This window comes from Pongo pygmaeus, chromosome 12, assembly GCF_028885625.2.
Source record: "Pongo pygmaeus isolate AG05252 chromosome 12, NHGRI_mPonPyg2-v2.0_pri, whole genome shotgun sequence".
NCBI classification, from domain to species: domain Eukaryota; kingdom Metazoa; phylum Chordata; class Mammalia; order Primates; family Hominidae; genus Pongo; species Pongo pygmaeus.
Window position 1 is genome coordinate 60,581,050 of NC_072385.2, and position 19,340 is coordinate 60,600,389.

The window sequence follows — 19,340 nt, forward strand, 5'->3', positions numbered from 1 at the left end:
GGGGTACCCTTGTTTTGGCCTCTTGATGTCTCCTCCTCACCCCACCCCAACCTCCAATCTGCATGAGTCTGGGCCTCTGGCCTCCCGCCTGTTCCCCTGGACATGGCCTCACTGCTGTGAAAAGTCCCTATCTCTTGTCACAGCCCCTCAGGACCCAGCTTCTTGCTTGTCTCACCCAGAGGAGGTGTTAATTGGTGAGGGCAGAGGAGACTCCCTCAGAGCTCTCTTCCCCTTCCCTCTGCCCAGGGCCCTGCCTCCCGGGCCTTCACATCCTCTTGGGTAAGTCAAGGAAGCCTGGGAGGCCAGTGGTTTGGTTCTGGGTTAATAGGCACTTCTGCAGGTGAGAGCTCACCGGGGAGTGAGTGCCATGAGGTCGAGGGATTTGAGGCTTGCAGAGGTTTGGAGAATATTTTGTTACAAGACCTTCTTTTGCCCCTGGTTTCATAGGCTCAGCCACTCTAGCAATTGCAGTTTAAAAAATGAAAACACAGGCTGGTCACAGTAGCTCACGCCTGTAATTCTAGCACTTTGGGAGGCCAAGGTGGGTGGATCGCCTGAGGTCAGGAGTTCGAGACCAGCCTGGCCAACATGGCAAAACCCTGTCTCTACTAAAAATGCAAAAATTAGCCAGGCGTGGTGGCGGGCACCTAAAATCCTAGCTACTCTGGAGGCTGAGGCAGGAGAATTGCTTGAACCCCATGGGTAGAAGTTGCAGTGAGCTGAGATCACGTCACTGCACTCCAGCCTGGGTGAAAGAGCGAAACTCCATCTCAAAAAAAAAAAAAAAAAGAAAAAAGAAAACGCAGTCCATGAGTCCATGTGTACATCTCCCTCTGCTTTCCCAGCCTTTGTCCTGATGGTGGTTAGTGGCTCGTCTTGCTGCCCCCTGGGCTCTGGCCTCTGTGCTGGGCATGGGGTAGGATGGGTGCTGGGGGGGAGCTGTGAAGTAGTGGAGCATGCATCCCTGCTCCAGCCACTGTCCTCATCAGCTCCCACCAGGGCCCCCAAGCCTTACACCAGTCATGAGGTCTTCTCAATCAGACTTTAGTCTGGGAAGAGCTCTCTCCAAGTCAGTGCCCCTCCAAGGTTTTTAGGGCAAGGGGCTGGAGGTGTCATGCCGACATTGCATCCTCTTCTCCCTGCACTGGCACTGGATCCTCCTGTCATTCCCATACCTGTTCCAGAGACTGGAGGGGCCTCTCCCAGGCCTTCCTGAGGCTGACCATGAAGAGCCCAGGTTCCTGGGAGAAATGTTCAGCCCTGAGCCCATCATGAGAGGGGATTTAGTCTCAGTTTCCTACCTGTCCCCAACCTCCCATTCCAGCCCTGTTCTTTTCCCCAGCCCCCCTGAGGGAGGACAGCCATGCCCTGATAACTCCTCTCAGTGTCACACAGCAAGGAAACCCAAGTGGCTCCAGGCTTCCTTCAGCCTGGCTTGCTTAGTTCTTTGCTGTCCGGGGAGGGATTCCAGGCATCTGTGGGCTGTGAGCTGCTCCTGGAGCCTCCTCTGAGGGCTGAAGCTCATGGGGCTGAAGGAACTCACCACAATGGCTGTCAGAGCTCAGAATTGCCACTGAGCTGTGTTCTGGCCAAGGACACCCCCACCCCAGGAATCCCTTGGGAGCCCCTGGAGCAAGGCCCCAGGCAGACCCCGAGGGAAACCCTGCAGATGCCCAGCTGAAGCATGCCTCCCTTACAGAACCAACCTCTTGTCACTGAGAAAGACTCATCCAGAGCCAAGAGACACAAGATCTTGCAAATCTTTGTCTTTAAGAGATGTAAAAAAAAAAAATTGTAGGCCGGGCGCGGTGTCTCACACCTGTAATCCCAGCATTTTGGAGGCTGAGGGGGGTAGATCGCCTGAGGTCAGGAGTTTGAGACCAGCCTGGCCAACGTGGCAAAACTGCATCTCTACTAAAAAATGCAAAAATTAGCTGGGTGTGGTAGAACACGCCTGTAATCCCAGCTACTCGGGAGGCTGAGGCTGGAGAATTGCTTGAACCCAGGAGGTGGAGGTTGCAGTGAGCCGAGATCACGCCACTGCACTCCAGCCTGGGCAACAGAGCAAGACCTCCATCTAAAAAACAAACAAACAAAAAAAACACCACCAACACAAAAAGGTAAATTCCAGAAGCTCGGTCCTCCTTTGACTCCATGAGCCCCACTGGCTCAACAGGCCCTAGCTGTCTATGCCGGCCTTGCTTTTAGAGCTGCTCCCCATCCCCTGTGCACACTGAGTATGAGAGGTTGTGCCCACTACCCCCGAGGTACTCAGCCACCTCCCTGAGCACTGCCCCTTCCTGGGGCTGCCTGAGTGTTCCCCACGTGTGGCAGGTGATGGGAATCTGCTCTTCTCAAATGTGTGTGGTAAGAAGAACACTGGAAGCCGGGTGCGGTGGTTCACACCTGTAATCCCAGTACTTTGGGTGCGGTGGTTCACACCTGTAATCCCAGTACTTTGGGATGCTGAGGCGGGCGGATCACCTGAGGTCAGGAGTTCGAGATCAGCCTGGCCAACATGGCGAAACCCCATCCCATCCCTACTAAAAATACAAAAATTAGCCAGGTATGGTGGTGCGCACCTGTAATCCCAGCTACTTGGGAGGCTGAGACAGGAGAATCACTTGAACCTGGGAGGCGGAGGTTGAAGTGAGCTGAGATCACACCACTGCACTCCAGCCTGGGGGACAGAGCAAGACTCTGTCTCAAAAAAAAAAAGAAAGAGAGAGAGAGGAAAGAAAGAAAGAGAGAGAGGAAAGAATGAAAAAGAAAGGAAGGAAAGAAAGAGGGAGGGAGGAAGGAAGGAAGGAAAAAGGAGACCAGTGGCTTTTTTTGTTGTTTGGAATGCAGCTTCCTGAGCAATCCCATGAATGAAGCCATTCAGACACACATGCGTTGTGGTGGCACACACCTAGGGCTCTGGGTGGTGTGCTGTCCCGTCACCAGCTGTCAGGCCCCTCTCACCACAGCCTCTGCCTGCCCCTCAGGCCCTGCTGGAGACGGCGCTGACGCGAGTGGTCCTGCCCATGCCCATCCTGGTGCTACCCCCGATCGTCATGTCCATGCTGGAGAAGTGAGTTGGGGCAGCCGGGATGGAGAGGCCACCGTGGGGGAGGAGGGGAAGAGGGAGGGGGAACCGGCTGGCCCAGGCAAGGGATGAGGGGGTGGCAGGAAGCCCGCCCCAGTTTGTGTAGAGGGTGGAAGGTGTCTTGCTCCATCTTGGACTTTCCAGGTAGTGCGACAGAATCACTCTGTGAGAATTCTTGGACTTTTACTATGCAGGACCCTGGGCTAGGTGCCACGAGGGATACCAGGATAACAGTGCTGGCCCTTCCCTGAGGAGCTGGCAGTTCTGGGGTGTGTGTGTGTGTGTGTGTTTGTGTGTGTGTGTGTGTTTTCATGTGTGCTCACATGCTCTCAGTGAATAGTACAGGACCATTTGTGAAGGCAGAGTCTGAGGATTCAGGTAGGAAGACTGGATTTGGGTAGGCATCTGCTGTGGGGCAAATCACCACCTTACTGAGCCTCAGTTTCTCTGCTTGTAAAATACAAATAGTAATAGCCTCCTGCCTCCCTCAGAGGGATGTTCTAAGTACTCATATCTGTCATGACTGTGAAGAAATGAGGGAGCATAGTAACAGTAGTGGAGTGATTCTATTAATGAATGAGTGCGAAACTGAAGGGGCGGACTGAAACGCCGCTGGAAGGAAAGGCTGCGCAGAGAGGGCGGGCCCTGGGAGAAGGCAAGGGGCAGGGGAGGGTCCCCTAGGTGGAGGGGGCCTGGAGGTACAGACCCCTGGCTTGTCAGTTGACAGTGAGGAGACCCTACCCCATGGGGACACCTCAAGACAGCAGCTGGAGTTGGGGGCATGTGGTGTAAGGACGGGGATAGGGGGTACTCCATCTGGGGTTCTGGGGCAAAGGATTCTTCCCTGTTTGGGGACTTTCTTATTCCCACAGTATGAATTATAATAACGAGTGACATTTATTAAGCACTTGTCTATCCCAGTCCTCTCTCAGTCAGGCCTCTGCCCAAATGCCACCTCCTCAAAGAGGCCCTCCCTGACCACCCCATCAGAAGTCACCATTTCTCATTATTTCCTCTCCCTTGCAGTCCTTTATTTTTCTTACAGCCCTTATCCATATCTGAGATTGTTCCTCTAGTTGTGTATTTTCTGTCTGCTGTACTAGAATGTCATCTCCATGAGGCACGTCCATCCTTTTGTTCACTGCCCTGCCCAGCATCTAGCACAGTTCCTGCCACACAATAGATGCTCAGTGTTTGTTGAAAGGATGAGTGAGTGAGTGAATGTGTTCTCTCATTTCACCTTCAGGACAGCATAATAAGGTAAGTATAATATCCTCATTCTACAGCTGAGGAGAGGAAGGCAAAGACAGGCTATATCATCCACTCACGGTCATGTACTAGGAAATAGCAGAGCCAGCAGTGGCTCAGGAGTGTGGCTGCAAAGCTTAGTCTCTTCAAACTACACTGGCTGCCTCTTGCATCTTCAGGTCACAACCCTCAATCAGCCTGTGTTTGAGTCCTGCCCTGTGTGGAAATGGGAAGAGTAGATTTGGGGTCCGATCTCAGGAAGCCTGTGTGTTTATAAGGGTGGTGGGCAAGACCCGTACCCAGGTCAGCTGCAGGTGAGAGCAGGCAGTGTGTGAAATTGGCCAAGGTGACTTTGAGAAGAGGAAGTACTGTGGGCCTGGCAGCAAGGAGGGCTGGTCCCCAGAGAGGGGCTGCAGCCGACCCAGAGAGCAGGATAGAATTTTTGTGGAAAGGCGGGCTTTCTGGGCAGGGTGCAGGCCTGTGGTATAGACACTGAGGTGTCCAGCCTGGCCAAAGTGAAGTGCGCTCATGGGGCCAGCTGATGAGGGGTCGTGTGTGCCCAGCTGAGGTGATCCCTCTCTCACCCTAGAAGAGGGCAGAGGCTCTGGGGGTACCTGAGCATGGGCATGGCATGGTGAGCACTGGGATTAAGAAAATTCGTATGGTATGGAAGTTTGCAACAGACAAAAATAAACAGGGCAGGCTCTTTTGTGTCCCTGACTCTCGTATATGTAGCCCCTTCGTGAACTGAGGTTGTCCCTGAATACCAGTGACTGCGAGTACACACAGGGAGCCAGTGGGGCAGGTAAGGAAGGTGGTTCTTCTGTCCTTGAGATTGCTGAGTCCTGAACCTTGGAATTCTGAAGCAGGTTCAGTGAGCAGTGCTTACTCTGTTACTTGCACCACAAGTCCAGTGAGGTAGAACACTTGCACAGGTCAAGCGAAGCAACTTTATTACTCACAAATAGGCCTCGGGGACAATGGACGCCTACCACTCAAGGCAAGCTGGTGCCCCACGGCTCGAGAAAGCTGCCCAGGGAGGATGGAGTCTCCTCCACCCACGTACCACATCACACTGCAACTGAGGGAGCCTGGGAGCGCTCCACCCTGGGGTTTCCACCCTGGGGGACATCAGCTTGCTGTGCTAAAGTGTTGCAGGACATCCTGTTCCAGAAGAGGTGGGAACATGAGCCCAGGCTGTCCCAGACAGGCCCTCCTTATCTCAAGATGTTGCATTCCCAACACATCCTACAGCTATCCTGAGAACTACAAGAAGGCGGCGGGCGGGGTGTGAAGCTGGGTCAGCCATGCTCATCCAGGGACCTGTCCTGCAAGAATTTGCTGGGGAAAAACATGCTCTGCGATGCCTTCCCAGTTGGCAGAGATGTTTGCAGAAAGTGGAATGATGGTTAGTGTCCCATTAACTTGGGGGCTTAAACTTGGCTTTGGGAGTCATGGTGAAACAGGAAAAGTTCCCTTGTGCCCCTCAAAGGGAGTGCGGTGGGGGTGTGGCTCGCTTCTTCCGGGCCCTGCTGCTCAAACCTCTAGGGGAGCATACAGACGGGCAGGCTGTGGGGCTCCGACCCCACGGCAGTGTCTAGGGGTGAATGTTTATAGCTGATGCCCCAGTGGGCGTATGTTACAGGGTACTTTTTAAGTTTAGCCATCCATAGGTGGCTTGTGTTAGTCAGCTCAATTAGACCCCTGTCTTACCACGAGGACAGAGGGCTTTCTGTATCCCGGGGTTCTTTCGTTGGTGTACCGGAAGAATCGGATCACACGTGAGCTTGGAGAATGAGTGCAAGGTTTCATTGAGTGGAAGTAGCTCTCAGCAGATAGGGGAGCCAGAAGGGAGATTAGTTTTCCCCTGGAGTCAGGCTGCTTGGTGGCCCAGGCTGTCCTCCGACTGCCCCAGCCAAACTCCATGTCATTCTGCCAGTGGGTGGCCTGCCGGCATCTGTCAGTGTGCCCTTCCGCCAGCGTGCTCCCCCCGACGTCCTCTTGCTGTCCAGCCGCTTGTGTGTTCCTCCACTGATGTGCTCCTCTGGATGTCCAGCTGCCTGTGTGTTTGCCTGCTAGGGTCTCAGGGTTTTTTAGGCACAGGATTAAGGGGTGTGGCAGGCCAGGGTGGTCTTGGGACATGCAACATTTGGGCAGGAAAACAAAAATGCCTGTCCTCACTTAGGTCCGTGCGCACAGGCCTGGGGGTGGAGCCCTAGCCAGAGCCCATGCCCTTCCCTTCCCCACTTCCATATCCATGGGAAGTGGGGTGATTATTCTGGGACTGAACCTGTCCAGCCTGGGACCTGCCTAGTGTCTGGGTGCCACATACTCTCACATCTCAGGCTCCAAAGGAGCCCCTCTGATAAGGTGATGAGAGGTCAGAGTTTGGTGCTCCTGGCAGCCTCGTGTTTCATTGGTCCTTCCCTGGAGTTCTTTGGAGGGTCCCTGGGGAAAAGAAAAGTTCAGCCCAGGTTCCCCCAAGAAGATGAAGATGAATAAGACCCAGTTTGTGCCCTTGAAGGCTTGCTAATCTCACATGTACTCTGGAAGTGCAGGACTGTGTGGTAGGAGAGGCAGGGCAGTGTAGCAGAGTGAGCTGAGGCTCTGGTAGGAAAACAAAATCTAGGTTCCTGCTCCATCTCTTTCTGCCAGTCTGATGTGGTTGTGGAGCCTCCCTCAGCCTCAGTTTCCCACCTGGAAAACGAGGACACTGCCCCTTCATCACCTTGTTCGTTGGGGCTTTGCATTTTGCACCATCCAGCAGCTCTTTTGCTCTTTGCAGGGTCCCTGCCATGCACCCCATAGCCTTTGGGTGCAGGGGCACTAGTGCAGGGCTTCCCGCGAGGAGCCTAACGAGGAAGGCAGCCGCCACCCTTGGGGAGCCCCTGTTGGGTAAGGGAGTCAGGACAGCCAAGGAAAAAAGACAAAAGAACACTTACAAAGCAGCCTATGTGCAAATTAATGGAGTGCAAACTAAAACTGCGCTCCAAGTGCTGAAGGAATGCACAGCAATGATGGGGACAAGCTGTTGTGTGGCGGCCGTGGCTGGGACCTGCCTTGCTTCGCCTCTGGCCTCGGTTGATACTCTCAGAGCCAAGGTCCCTGGGCTTCCTGCTGGGAAGAGAAAGGTGGGAGCTCAGCGTGCTCAGTTGGCCTTGACTCTGAGACGGAAAGGAAAAGAATCTCAAGTCAGAAGCAGTGGAGCTTCCCTCCCCAGCCCAGAGCACTGGGCTGCCTCTGGGGAGTACAGTCCACTGGGTGCCATCCCTCCCTCTCCACCACCCTCCAGCTCCCCTGAGTGCTCCAGGGGTTCACACTTGACACCCTCCCTGCAGCACCAACCATGCTGAGGAGGAGGCTAGGTCCAGGGCTGGGATCACAGGTTCCTGTGCTGGATCAGGAGGGCTCTAGCTGGCTCAGCCCCAGCCCAGCCTCCCTGGCACTGGAATGAAGGGCCAGCAGAGGCACCAGGCTGGGTCTGAGTTGGCTCCGGGTCCAGGCCACAACCCTGAGTCCGCTCCCCCAGCTTCCTTTACTCCCTGGGCTCCGGGTCTTTCCTTTCTCCCAGGCATTCGCACATCTCTCCATCTGCATATTTTAACTCCCCCAGCTGCCTTTCCCATCCCTTCTTGCCATTTTCCTCCCCCCTCCCCTCCCCCTGTCCTACTGTGTTCGCTCTCTGGCCTGCTCTGGGCTGGGGCTTCCGAGGCTCCTGTTTCAGCCTCAGGCCTGCCTCTATCCTGAGCTGGAAGCCCAGGCCTCGGACTTCTTGGACCTCTTTCCCACTGAGTACTTCAGCCAGCCACCCTGAGAGGGGAGCCTTGGTCACAGCCCCACAGACAGGGGTTCTGTCCAGTGTCCCCACCAGCAGGTCCCAAGGGCTGAGCCCATGGCCCGCTCTTCACCTGCCGGGGGGAGCGTCTCTCTTTCTTTTTCTCACCCTTCACTGCTCCCAGGGCTGTGAGCAGGGACCCTCGGGGCTGTGCTTCCAGGGACTCCACACCCTCTAGTCACTGCCACTGGAACAGGAGGGCAGCCCCGTCCTCCTCCAAGCAGCCTCCTCCAAGCAGGGGCTCCAGACTGTGTATGAAGCTTGGAGAATGAGCTTTGTGTCCCCCGCTCCTCCTTGTCTTGCTTGAGAAGTTCATCTCAGGGCCCTCTCAGCCTTATTCCCAGCCCCTCCATGACCCCTAAGGAAGCCCAGGCGGGCATGGGCTAGCATGGAGTAGAGAGAGAGGATGGGGGCGCTGGATGGGGGTTGGAGGATCAGAGGAGTTTGAGCTTGATTTAGGCACCTTGGTCCTACTGCTCAATCCTGTGGAAACTCCCCTTTCCAATAGCTTAATTCAGGCCAAATTTAGCAGCTGGACAAACCTTGCGGTCTGGGCCTGTGGGAAGGGCTGGAAGACAGGTGGGCTACCAGGATCCTACCTTCCCTCAGGTAACATGAGCAATAACAACAGCAATAATGACACATAATTTCTCAGCACTTACTGTGTGCCAGGCCAGGGCTCACCCTTTTACTTGCATAGGATTTGCAAGTAATGGGATCTTTATGTTCCTGAGCAGGAACATCCAGGGCCAGGGTTTATCAGAAGTGTCGTCTGGGATCACCATTTTAGATTCATGGAGGGTTGATTAAAATGCACATTTCCAGGTCCAGTGCCCACTGAATCAGGCTTTCATGGTTGTAAGCAACCCTTGGGCATTTGCATTTTTAACCAGTTGCCCAGTCCAGCTGATGCACTTTAACTTCTGAAAACTACTCCCAATTTTGCTGTCTTCTCAGGGCCAGCTGTTGTTGGGATTCTTGTCTCAAGAGGTGAGGGTATATGGGGTTTACTGCCCCCCACAGGCAGGGCCCCTTACCTGCCTGTGGCATGGTCAGCCCTGCTGGGGGTGGCGGATAAGAGCCTGGATTATTTCCCCTTCACACCAGGAGCCTGTCACTTGGAGGCTGACAGTTACTGAGGTCAGATTTAGTGCCTGCCCAACACCCCCTGGCAAATAGTCTAGTCATCCCAGGCCTCCCCAGGTGGAATGCTGTGGTCCCCGCTGAAGGGCCTGCTGTATTGAGCAAAACAGGAAGCTCCGATGAACACAGTGCAGGCACATTGACCAGCTGGTATGTCCCCATGGTGTCTGGGGAGCCTGGGCCCCAGAGGGAGGTTTATCATGCCCCCCCACCCGCCGCCCAGGAAACCAGCTCCGAAGCCAGCCATGGGGAGAGGGTGCCAGCTGTGTTGTGTTGGTGATGAAGCTGGCACAGGGGACCAGCTGGGGTGACAGCACCCTCAGGGAGTCAGGGGTCCAGGCAGCAGCTCTTCCAGCCTCCTGCAGACTTGGCCTTGGACGAGTCACTGCACCCTCTGTTGCCCTTGGGTTGAAGTTGACAAGGTGGCCAGTGGGGTGTCTTCTGTTCTTACACATAGAGGAGGATCACCCCCTCCTGGCTGGCGTGTGCCCATATGTATGTGCTTTGTCATCTCCCCTGAACTTGGCACCTACTCTGGTTTCTTTGCTGTTTAATTACGTGCTGCCCTCGAGAGCGATCTTACGTTCCTATGTGTCTCCCCAGGAACAGGGGCTGACAGCCTCTTCTAGTGGCTCTCCCACATAGGGCCTTCTTGGCACGGGGCTGGACGCATGGCAGGTGGGTGCCCCGAAAGTACTCATTCGTGACCGGAGTAGTTGAGGTTTCAGCCAGCAACGTCCTTCAAGACAGGGCCTCGGGATAGGGGTACCTATCGGGAAAGGTCCCAAAGACAGAACTCTGCTATATCTGTTTAGCTGCACACTGGCACTGCCCCGGAACCATGCTTCCTGGGCCCAGAGACAGAGTCGGACGCAGCATGGTGGCTGGCAGCCAGCCCACCCCACCTTCGGGTCTCATGGGGCTCCCTCCTCTCTCCCCCATAGGACGGCTCTCCTGCAGGCACGCCCCCGGCTGCTCCTCCCTGTGCAAAGCCTCGTGTGCCTGGCAGCCTTCGGCCTGGCCCTGCCGCTGGCCATCAGCCTCTTCCCGCAGATGTCAGAGGTCAGTGGGGAGGGGCTCAAGGGCAGGGCAGGGGGTGCTGTTTGGTGATTTCTGAACAAATACTCATACCATGCCGACTCCTTAGCGCTGTGCTAGGCGCTGGGGCTGGAACCGTGAATGAGGCTGGCCCAGGCTCTGGCCCTCAGAGTGAGGGTCACGCAGTCAACAGGGTGATTCAACAGAGGCCAGCAGATGAGGAGCCAGGAGCGTTAGGGTGGGAGAAGCTCCACTGGGTGTGGAAGGAGACAGCAGACCAAACTGAGCCTAGAGGGAAGTGGCATTTCACTGGGACTGGGAGTGTGGCTGGAGTTGGCCAGATGAAAAGGGGTGGCGGGGGGAGATGTGAGGTCTGTGGACAGCTAGCTGGTGTGAGGGTTCTGAGGTGCGGCAGCACACGCCATGCCCAAGAGCTGACCAAAGTCTGCAGCGCGGCCAGGGAGTGCAGCAAGGTGACGTGGCCCGGGAATGAGGGGCTGGGCTGGGTGGTGTTGGGAACTTGGAAGCCAGAACAGAGAGGGTGAATGTCCTCCTAAGGGCTGTGCAAGGCAGACCACAGATTGCTGATTCTGGGCGGCCCCTGTGCTGCCGCGTGGGGCTGGGTTGGAGCTCCAGAGAAGGAACCATCAGGAGCCTGTGGTGGGCATCCAGCGAGCAGTGATGGCAGCTTGGACCAGGCTGTTGGCAGTGGGCATGGAGAGAAGTGGGTCCCTAAAGACGGAGTCAGGAGGCAGCTTCTTCGGGATTCGATGAAGAGCTGTATGCGGTGGGAGGGAACGGGAGCCAGAGGATGTGCGCTGGCTTTCTGGTTTTGAACGACCAGGCAGATGTAGGTGCTTAATGAGATGGAGCCAGGTGGGGACAGGTTTGAGGGAGGGCAGTGGGTCAGTTGGATGGACACGCGGGGTTGAGGAGCCTGTGGGATGTTGGCTCTGGGTCTGGAATGAGGAGAGACGCCTGGGCTGGAGGGATAGAAGTAGAGTCTACCAGCATGACAACAGTGCTGGAATTGAGGGTGGTGGGTGAGGCCCCCACCCTGATGGGGTCCAAAGACAAGCAGCCAGGGTGGTGAGGGCAGATCCGGGCCATGTGTGATCGGGGTGGGTGGGCATCCACAGGGTCAGACCCTCCTGAGAGGTCACACTCCATGAGATTACAGAGTATCCATTAGTGTCTCAGGCAACGTAGCCAAACCCTGTCCCCAGAGAAGGGATCCAGGTGACAGGTGAGAGGAAAAAATGAGAAAGACAGGTCCACAGCCGCAACAAGATGTGGGATCAGGAGGGGCTTTTATTTATGTATTTGTCCTTGTTTTAAATGGGAGAGACAGGGGCTTGCGTAAATGCAGTAGAGAAGGCACCAGGAGAGATGTCGAGGACGCTGAGAGGACGATGTTGGGAAAATCCATGAAGAGGAGGGGGGACCAGAGTACAGACGAAGGGATCAGCCTTGGCACGGGGAGACCCCTCCCCACTTCAGTAGGTGGAAGAGGAGTGGGGTGGGAGGAAAATGCTGCTGGGGGTAGGGTTCAGGGGTGGGAAAATTGAAGAAGTTGTTCCAATGGCTCCTGTGTTCTTGTGACTGAGCAGACAGGAGAGAGCAGGGTGGGGAAGGGGCAGGAAGTCAGAGGTCTGAGGACACAGAGAAGGGGTGAGACATCCAGGGGAGAATGAGAGGTGAGGAGGCTGAGCAGCACGTGGTCTGGGGGTGCAGCCGGGCCTGTTCACCAGGAGGTGCTATGGGCCAGTACAGGGAGGGCCACAGATCCTTTCTTCTGGGGTTTTGTCAGGTTGGGGGTGAGGGGGGCTGAGAGATGGGCCACAGCACGGAGGAGCAGAGGACCACGGGATCCACGCTGGGTTGGAGTGAAGCTGGGAGCTAAGCTGACGGGGAGGAGCAGACCCAAGAAGGCCCAGGAGGTGTCTGCACTGAGCTCACAAGAAGGCAGGGGCTGTGGCCAGAAAGCGGCGCTTCTGAATCTGTGATTTCACCACGGACCTGCTTCAGGCAGGGCCCCAAGAGAGGTGGGGAAGAGGTGAGGGATCCTGGAGACAAGTCGGGGAAGTGAAAACAAGAGGCCGGGGGTGTTGGGGCTGCGAGGGCTGGAGACCCAGGCTCTTACAGCAGGAGGAGGGGGTGACCTGCCTTAGGCCCTGGAAGGTGAGAAGTGGGGTGGCTTCCTTCCAGAGCCCCAGAGTTTAAGGAGGAGACTCTGTGAGAGTGGGGCTCTTGTCTTGGGGGACACCATTCAACGCACACCAAGACTAAAGCCAGCAGGACCTCATCTCATGCCCACAGCGGCCAGCCTTGTCATGGGTGCTGGGATGCTCCTTCCCCCACCTCTCACCCTGGGAAAGCTGCAGCCTAGGACTCCAAATGGAGCCATGGGCTCTGGGTTGCCTAGGAGCCCTGAAGAGGGAAGGGCGGGTATTTCTCAGTGGTCTCTGACATCCCTGTCCCAGCCCCAGCACTCCCTGAAGCCATTGCATCTGTCTGTGCAATCAGCCTGAGCCCAGGGTCCTAGGCCAGGGCCAGAGTCACCCATGTGCTTGTAGGTACCTCTGTGCTTCTAGTAGCTGTCATAACTCCACCTGCCTGCACAGAGAAGGGACCCAGGGCAAAGAAAACACTGATGCAGAATCAGAGATGCTCCCAGTTAGAAGGATTTTCAAGGTCATCCAGTTTACCTTGCTACTGACTTTGCTGGGGAAATGGTGGCCCAGAAAAGTCATGGGACCAGCCCAAGGTCGCAGAAGTCAGGTGCTGATAGGAGAGGAAACACCAGAGGTCCACACTCCAAGTCCAGGCCCCTAGGAAGTGCTACATCTGATCGTTTCCTGTGGCTCTCCCTAGTCAACCACCTTACCTACCTTGGGACAGCCAGGAGAAGAGGGAGCTGGGGGCTGCACTGTGGTGGGTGGTAGGAAACGGTCTAGAAGTGCTGTAGGTCCTTGGCAGGTGTTCCCCTGGGGCATATAATGGGGAGATGGCTACCGTTCGCCCATCCAGGCCTCCAGCTCTGGCTGCAAAGCAGTGATGGAAAGTGAGCCACCCTGGTCTCACAGATGCTGCAGGTCCAAGCCCAGGCTCCCCTCTCCCCACATGCCTACTTCAAATAGACATGGGAGTTAGTTCTTCTGCGTATTTAACCAAAGTCCCTCTTGTTGCAATCCAAGCCTCTTTCTCTAGATTGGGAAGAGGATAGTCATTGCATGTTAAGTCTTTGTCCTCTGGGGAGGGTAGAGGCATGATTTTCAGAGCTCCCTCCTCAGCTATGTGGATCCCAACAAGATGCAGGCTAGCCTGGGCATTATGGGGTGTTTTGAGCCCTGTTTGGGACCCATGGCACCAAAGCCTTCAGCCAACTTGCCGAGAGGGCCATGTTTCCGCATTCACTCTCCCAATTAATTCCCCCTAACAAGGTGCTTCTTGCCATACATGGATCATGTCTCACGTCCCAGAAGCCAGTGGGACTTGCCACAATAAGTCTGGACTTGCTTGGGCTGACCCAGCCTTGCCAAAAGCCACCAAGGTTGTCAACAGAAGTAATCACTGGAACACCAATTAACTAATCAGGGGACTCGGAGGTAGAATTTAGGAACTAGTTCCTAGAATGGCTGGCCTGCAGTGATTGCTGTGGAGTTTCCAACTCACTAACCCCAGAGATTGAGGCAAGGACTTCAATCCTTCCTTCAGTTCCTGGGGGAGAGTTTTGTCTGCTCTTTTCAAATTAGTAGTTCTGCCTATTAAAATGGTACTGAGGGTCAAACTGCAAATAATAATAATGGCTACCATTTGCCAGATATCTATTGGACCAGGCAGCATGCTGGGAGCTCGGCATGCCTTACTGTATTAAGTCTTCCTAATGCCCCTTAAGTCTAAAACATTGAACATCAAGAGATGATTCCTAGACAGTCAGATAGCTCTGGGGAGAGAGTTTGGCTGGAGATACGGAACCTTCAGTGTATGGGGGGGAGTTGAAGCTGAGAAAGGGGATGTGGTCCACTATAGGAGGAAGAAAAACCATCAAGAGGGGGAAGAAGCAGCTAAGGGCACAGGGAGAACCCAGATGGAGTAACTTCATGGAAGCTGAGGATTCGGGCGATTCAAAGAGGAGGGGCTCTCTGCAGAGTGGGTGAGTGCAGAGAGGACTAGGAGTGGAGGAGACTTAGGTGGCATAGCTAGACATGGCAGTCTAGTAGGCAACATGGTATTCAGTTTCTTCTTTGTTCAGAGGATTGGGCTCAAAGATGGGGAACTGTGGGAGAACAGCAAAGAAACTGTGAGATGGAGGTTGGGGGGCTTGGAGAGAGGCCAATGATGGGGAAGGAATGCCCAGAGCCTAAGGTGGGAAGGCATGGCCTCTATGGAGTCCCTGGGTCCAGTGAGTAGAGGGGGCTACCTGGCTGTGGTGGAGAAATGGGGGCCTGGATCCTGAGAATTCTCCAAGGTAGGTACCAATATTCCTTGTTTACCAATGAGGAAACTGAGGCACATTAAGGTTAAGTACCTTGTCCAAGATCCAAAGTTGCTGACGATGGAGCAGGCTTTGTACCCAGGCAGAAGAATTCTGTGACCGTCCCCAGCCCACCCACACCTCACTGTAGAAAGAGGAGGCCCACTTCTGGGCTCCAGATTGCTTGCTGCTAATTTATCAGCAGGAACATCCCAGTGCCCTCACCCCAGCCCTCCTCCCCTCCACAGGAAATCTGTGTTTTCACAGGGACCTTTTGGAGTCAGTGTTTATGTCTTTTCCAACCCAGAGCTGAGGAAGGGGCTGGGCAGTGGAGGGGCTGGAGGGAGGCTAAAGGGCCAACAGGTAGGGCAGGGAACCTCCTGTTGTGAAAACTGGGGAACAGGTCCTGGGCTCCCTTCTGGACCCCAGTCCTCTTGCGCATGCCGGGAGTACAGGGTCTGCCCTGGCGGATCTGGTGGATCTGGAGGTTACTGCTATAGGCCTGCCCCACCAGCCTGTCCCCAAACATGGATGGGCCCATCACACCCAGAATCTGCTCTCTGCCCCATGGAGCCTGGGCACTTTCCCATTTTTCTTGTTACCAGGATGGCCACGTAGGAGCCCTGTGGTCTCAGCAAATCTCCCTGCTGGTGGCGGAGACAAAACTCAATAAACAAGAACTGTCAGGTGACAGCACAGGTCATGATGGACCTAAAGCAGAGGCTGCGTGGCAGCTTGCCGGGGCCGCTATAGGTGGGGTTGGTGCTGGGTGCCTCCCTTGTGGTAGGGCCAGATTGTGGTGGCCTTTCTGGCCTTGCCCCCTTTGGTGATTGGGGCTCTGGATTCCAAGCAAATGGGGGGTCCTCTGTGTCCTCCCCACCGCAACATAGACATACACTGGGGCCTCAGGTTCCCTGAGGGAGATGTGCAGGGTCCAGTGTCCAGGAACACGGGCTTGGCTACCACAAGAGGCTGTAGTGGGTGGTGGCAAATGTCCCTCTAACTCTGACAGCCGGTGTTCCCTACCTGGGAGCATTTCCAATCCTGTTTAATGAACCTCACGTCTCTCTGGAGCAAGAAGCAGTACCTTGGCCAAGGCCCCTCCCCACATCCCTGCCTCTGTTTCTGCTTCAATCTTTCTTTGTGCCTCTTTCTCCCTTCCTTGATTCCTCTCGGGCTCTCCCCCACCCCAGTCCCCTCTCTTTTCCCCACTCTTCCCCTGGGAGCTCGGGGGCTGGGGAATGGGGCTGCACGTACAAGCCGGAGCCATTGTTCAACAATCTGTTTTTGTCTTCATCTTGTTGGCAGGCGGCAGGAGAGGAGCAAAAGGTTAATGAGGCACTGTGCAGTGGGATTACTGCGTGAACGGGCGGGCGGCGGGCGGGCGAGCCAGCCGTGGTGACAGGGAACTAATTAGGAGCAGTTTAACAGGAGGAAAAAGTGAAATCTCCTCTTCACCAACTGTCAATAATTAGCTGATTTGGTGAGGTTGAAATGTGTCCACAGAAGGTGGGGCTTGTCTGTGGATGAGTGAGGTACAGGGAGCGGGGGGCAGCCGGGAGCTCGACCCCATCCCTAGGTGATGTTGGGGTGGAGGGGCCGTCCCGTGGCCCCAAGGCCTGCCCTCTGCCCCTCTGGCTGGCACCCCTCTGCCTCAACTCTCCATATGACCTTGGGTCTTAACCTCAAAGACCTCAGTTTCCCCAGCTGGAAGATGAGGTGTTGGAACTAAGTTTCTTCCTGTAAGAACCAAGTTTCTCCCAGTAAGATTAGGGAAGTGAAAACTCAAGACAGGGCCCTGGTGCTAGACAGTGGGCTGAGTGAGTCCACTTGAGTTACATACTGCCCCTCAGGTGCCCGGCCTGCAGCAAGGGTGTGCCCTCTGGGAGCCACCCTCTGGGTCTGGGCATGGCAAGTGGGCAGGGCCTTAGCCTTCCTGGGAACGTGTCTTATGGCCCCTAGACCCTCACTGGCTCCTTTGTCCTCCCTGCAGCTGTGGGGGCTGGGGTGGGGATGAGAGATTGGGCAGTGTGCTTCCTGGCTGGGGCTGTGGGCAGGGGAGAGGGCCGTGGGGCGCCCTTGTAGGGGCTGGCGGCTATGAGCGTGTGTCTCTTCCCTGCCTCAGCTGTTGCAGGGGCCCCTGGGGGCAGGAGTGAGGTTCACTGGCCAGGAAGCTTGTTTCCTGTATGCCTGTTCCCTCCTGGCTGTCTTGGTTTTCTGGCCTCTGCCCTCTGCCTTCCCTGAAGCCTCAGCAGAGAACCGGCCTCCCCCTGTACCCCCACCACCTGTTCCTGTCCCTTCTAGCTTTTGCCAAGCACCTCGACTAGAAGAAAAGACAGCCTAAGAGTCCCCCAGGGCCAGGGCTTCCTGCTCTGAGCCTCCCATGTCAGCCCTGGGAACTCCCCATGTCCCTCCCTCTCAGCTGAGCCCCTACTCACCTCAGCTCTAGAGGGTTCTGGGGATTAGAAGCCATGTTCTGAGGAAGTCTAAAGCCTTCCCCCCATGTCCTCAGCCCCAGTTATGAGCCTTGTCTCGTCCTGGCCTCAGAGGGTGGCTCTTACAGGCCACACCCATGTGGTAGATGAGGCAGGAGGGCCAACATCAGCCACCCCATACTCCTTCCTGCCTCCCCACTTACAGCTTTCAGGGTTAAGAAACAGAGAGGCATACCCTCCCTGTATGGGCAAAAATGTGGGTACCCTCAGTGGGTCCCAGAACCTCCAGTATCTCCACCCTCTTACCAGCCCTGATGAAAATGGTGGTTTTGATGAACCAGCCTGGCTAGACAGCTGTGAGCCACCAGAAGCAAAGTCCCCCCAGCTTATCTTTCTTTGAGAAAGTATTTGGACCCCCAACCAAGAGTGGAGAAGAGTTGGGAATAAGCTGGAATGTGAGTCCACATTCAAGCTGGTCTAGAAATGGCTTCTCTTCCAGGAAGTCCTCCCTGATCTTCCCCACCAAGATCTGTCTCACCTCACCTGTGTAGGCTCTGGTGGTGTGTTTTCTGTGTTCCATCTTCCCCCTTAGGACAATAGACCTTTCTCCCTTCCCTGACACAAGGTGTCCCTGTGGCTGAGAACTGGTGCCCTTTATCAACACCTAGTACGGAGCGTGGCTCATCTGGGTTCACCTTGACTTTGTTGGTGCCTGCTTCTCCCACTCTTCCAGGGCTGATGGGAGGCCAGAGACAATGTCTAGGGCGCATTGCATCCCTCCTGAGTCTACAGCAGCATTCAGCGTCTCCCAGAGCAGGGGCCTCCTTCCCTCCAGTCTCAAATCCATCTCCTACTTCGCTTGGAGATGTTTGTTTGGGGTTTTTCTCATTTACTGGTTTAATCAGTCCCTACTGAACTCTAAAGTGGGCTATTTTTGCCGTCAGAAATCTGCTGCCTCCCCGCCCGCTGCTTTCTTGGAGTTTGCCCACAGGACCCCCCAGGAGGGACGGATGGGAATGGCAAAGCCGCTCAGAGCCCAGGAACGCCAACGCCACCTGTCATGTTGCCTGTTCCCCACACCCCCACCCTAAACCTGCGCGTGCACACAGGCTCGCACACATACACGTGCACGCAAGAACATGTACACATGCCCGGGTGGCAGGTCTCGGTGGGGCTGCCTGACAGCCTTTCCCCCACAGTTCTTCTTTCCAGGACCTTCCAGGACACCTAGCTGAATCCAGGACAGGGAGAGAGAAGGCTTGGTTGTGCAGAGCTTCCATTAAAGGCATTAATACATGCAAAGTGGAACATGCCTGGCCTGCAGCAAGGCTCAGCCCTGTGAGCTGAGTGAGCGGGGCTGGGGCTGAGTGTGGGGACCCTGGGTCCTGTCCTCTTTACACAGCATCACGCAGGTTTTCTAAGCCTCCAAAGGGCCATCCTATCCATTTTGTGATATAATCCTCATCCTGGCACCAGGAGATCTTAGAAAATCTTCCCAGCATACATGTGGGGAAACCGAGGCCTCAAAGCTTAGAAGATAGAGGACAGAGAATGATTCTGAGATTGGTCCACCAGAGGGCACCCAGGAATGGTGCAAAGCTCCAAAATGGTAGGGGGCGGGGTGTGGTCTGAGCACTTGCTGGGTACACATAGCACAGGGGAGCTGGAAAAGTGTAAGACAGGATTCTTGCCCACGAGGCACTTCAGTGTCACTTAACTCAGCTGTTACTGAGGACCTACTGTGCACAAGGCACAGGGATACCGAGCTGCCTGGAGCAGCTCACAGTGGGGTGGGGCAGGGGACTACTGTAGTCACCCCTGTTTAGAGTGCAAATGAGCCTGTGCCTGGCGATGGGATGGAGATAAAAGCATGTGCTGGGGACACAGAGGCAGCAGCAATGGATTTGGTCTAAGAATATCAAGGGAGGCTTCCTGGAGGAGGCAGCCTTAGAGGGTCAGGATATAGCCTGGACTCAGGACTCAAAGCGTATACTTAGAATGTACAGAAAATGGACAGCAGTTGATGGGTGAAGAAGCTGGAAAAAGTCCCAGAAGGCCTGGAGTGTCCAGCTGAGG

The 19,340-nt window shown here is 55.4% G+C and overlaps 1 protein-coding gene across 7 annotated transcripts in view; it reads left to right on the forward strand.

The window, feature by feature from the left end:
* The window catches only part of SFXN5 (sideroflexin 5), a 131,246-nt gene that overhangs the window by 101,815 nt on the left and 10,091 nt on the right, over nucleotides 1-19,340 (forward strand). For 4 of the 7 annotated variants that reach the window (XM_054473660.2, XM_054473663.2, XM_054473661.2 and 1 more), the window contains 2 exons: nucleotides 2,988-3,073; nucleotides 10,259-10,376. In XM_054473660.2, the coding sequence (XP_054329635.1) occupies nucleotides 2,988-3,073; nucleotides 10,259-10,376 (204 nt within the window). The remainder of the gene's footprint in view (nucleotides 1-2,987; nucleotides 3,074-10,258; nucleotides 10,377-19,340) is intronic. The other 3 variants (XM_054473662.2, XM_054473666.2, XM_063649354.1) reach the window with 1 other exon arrangement.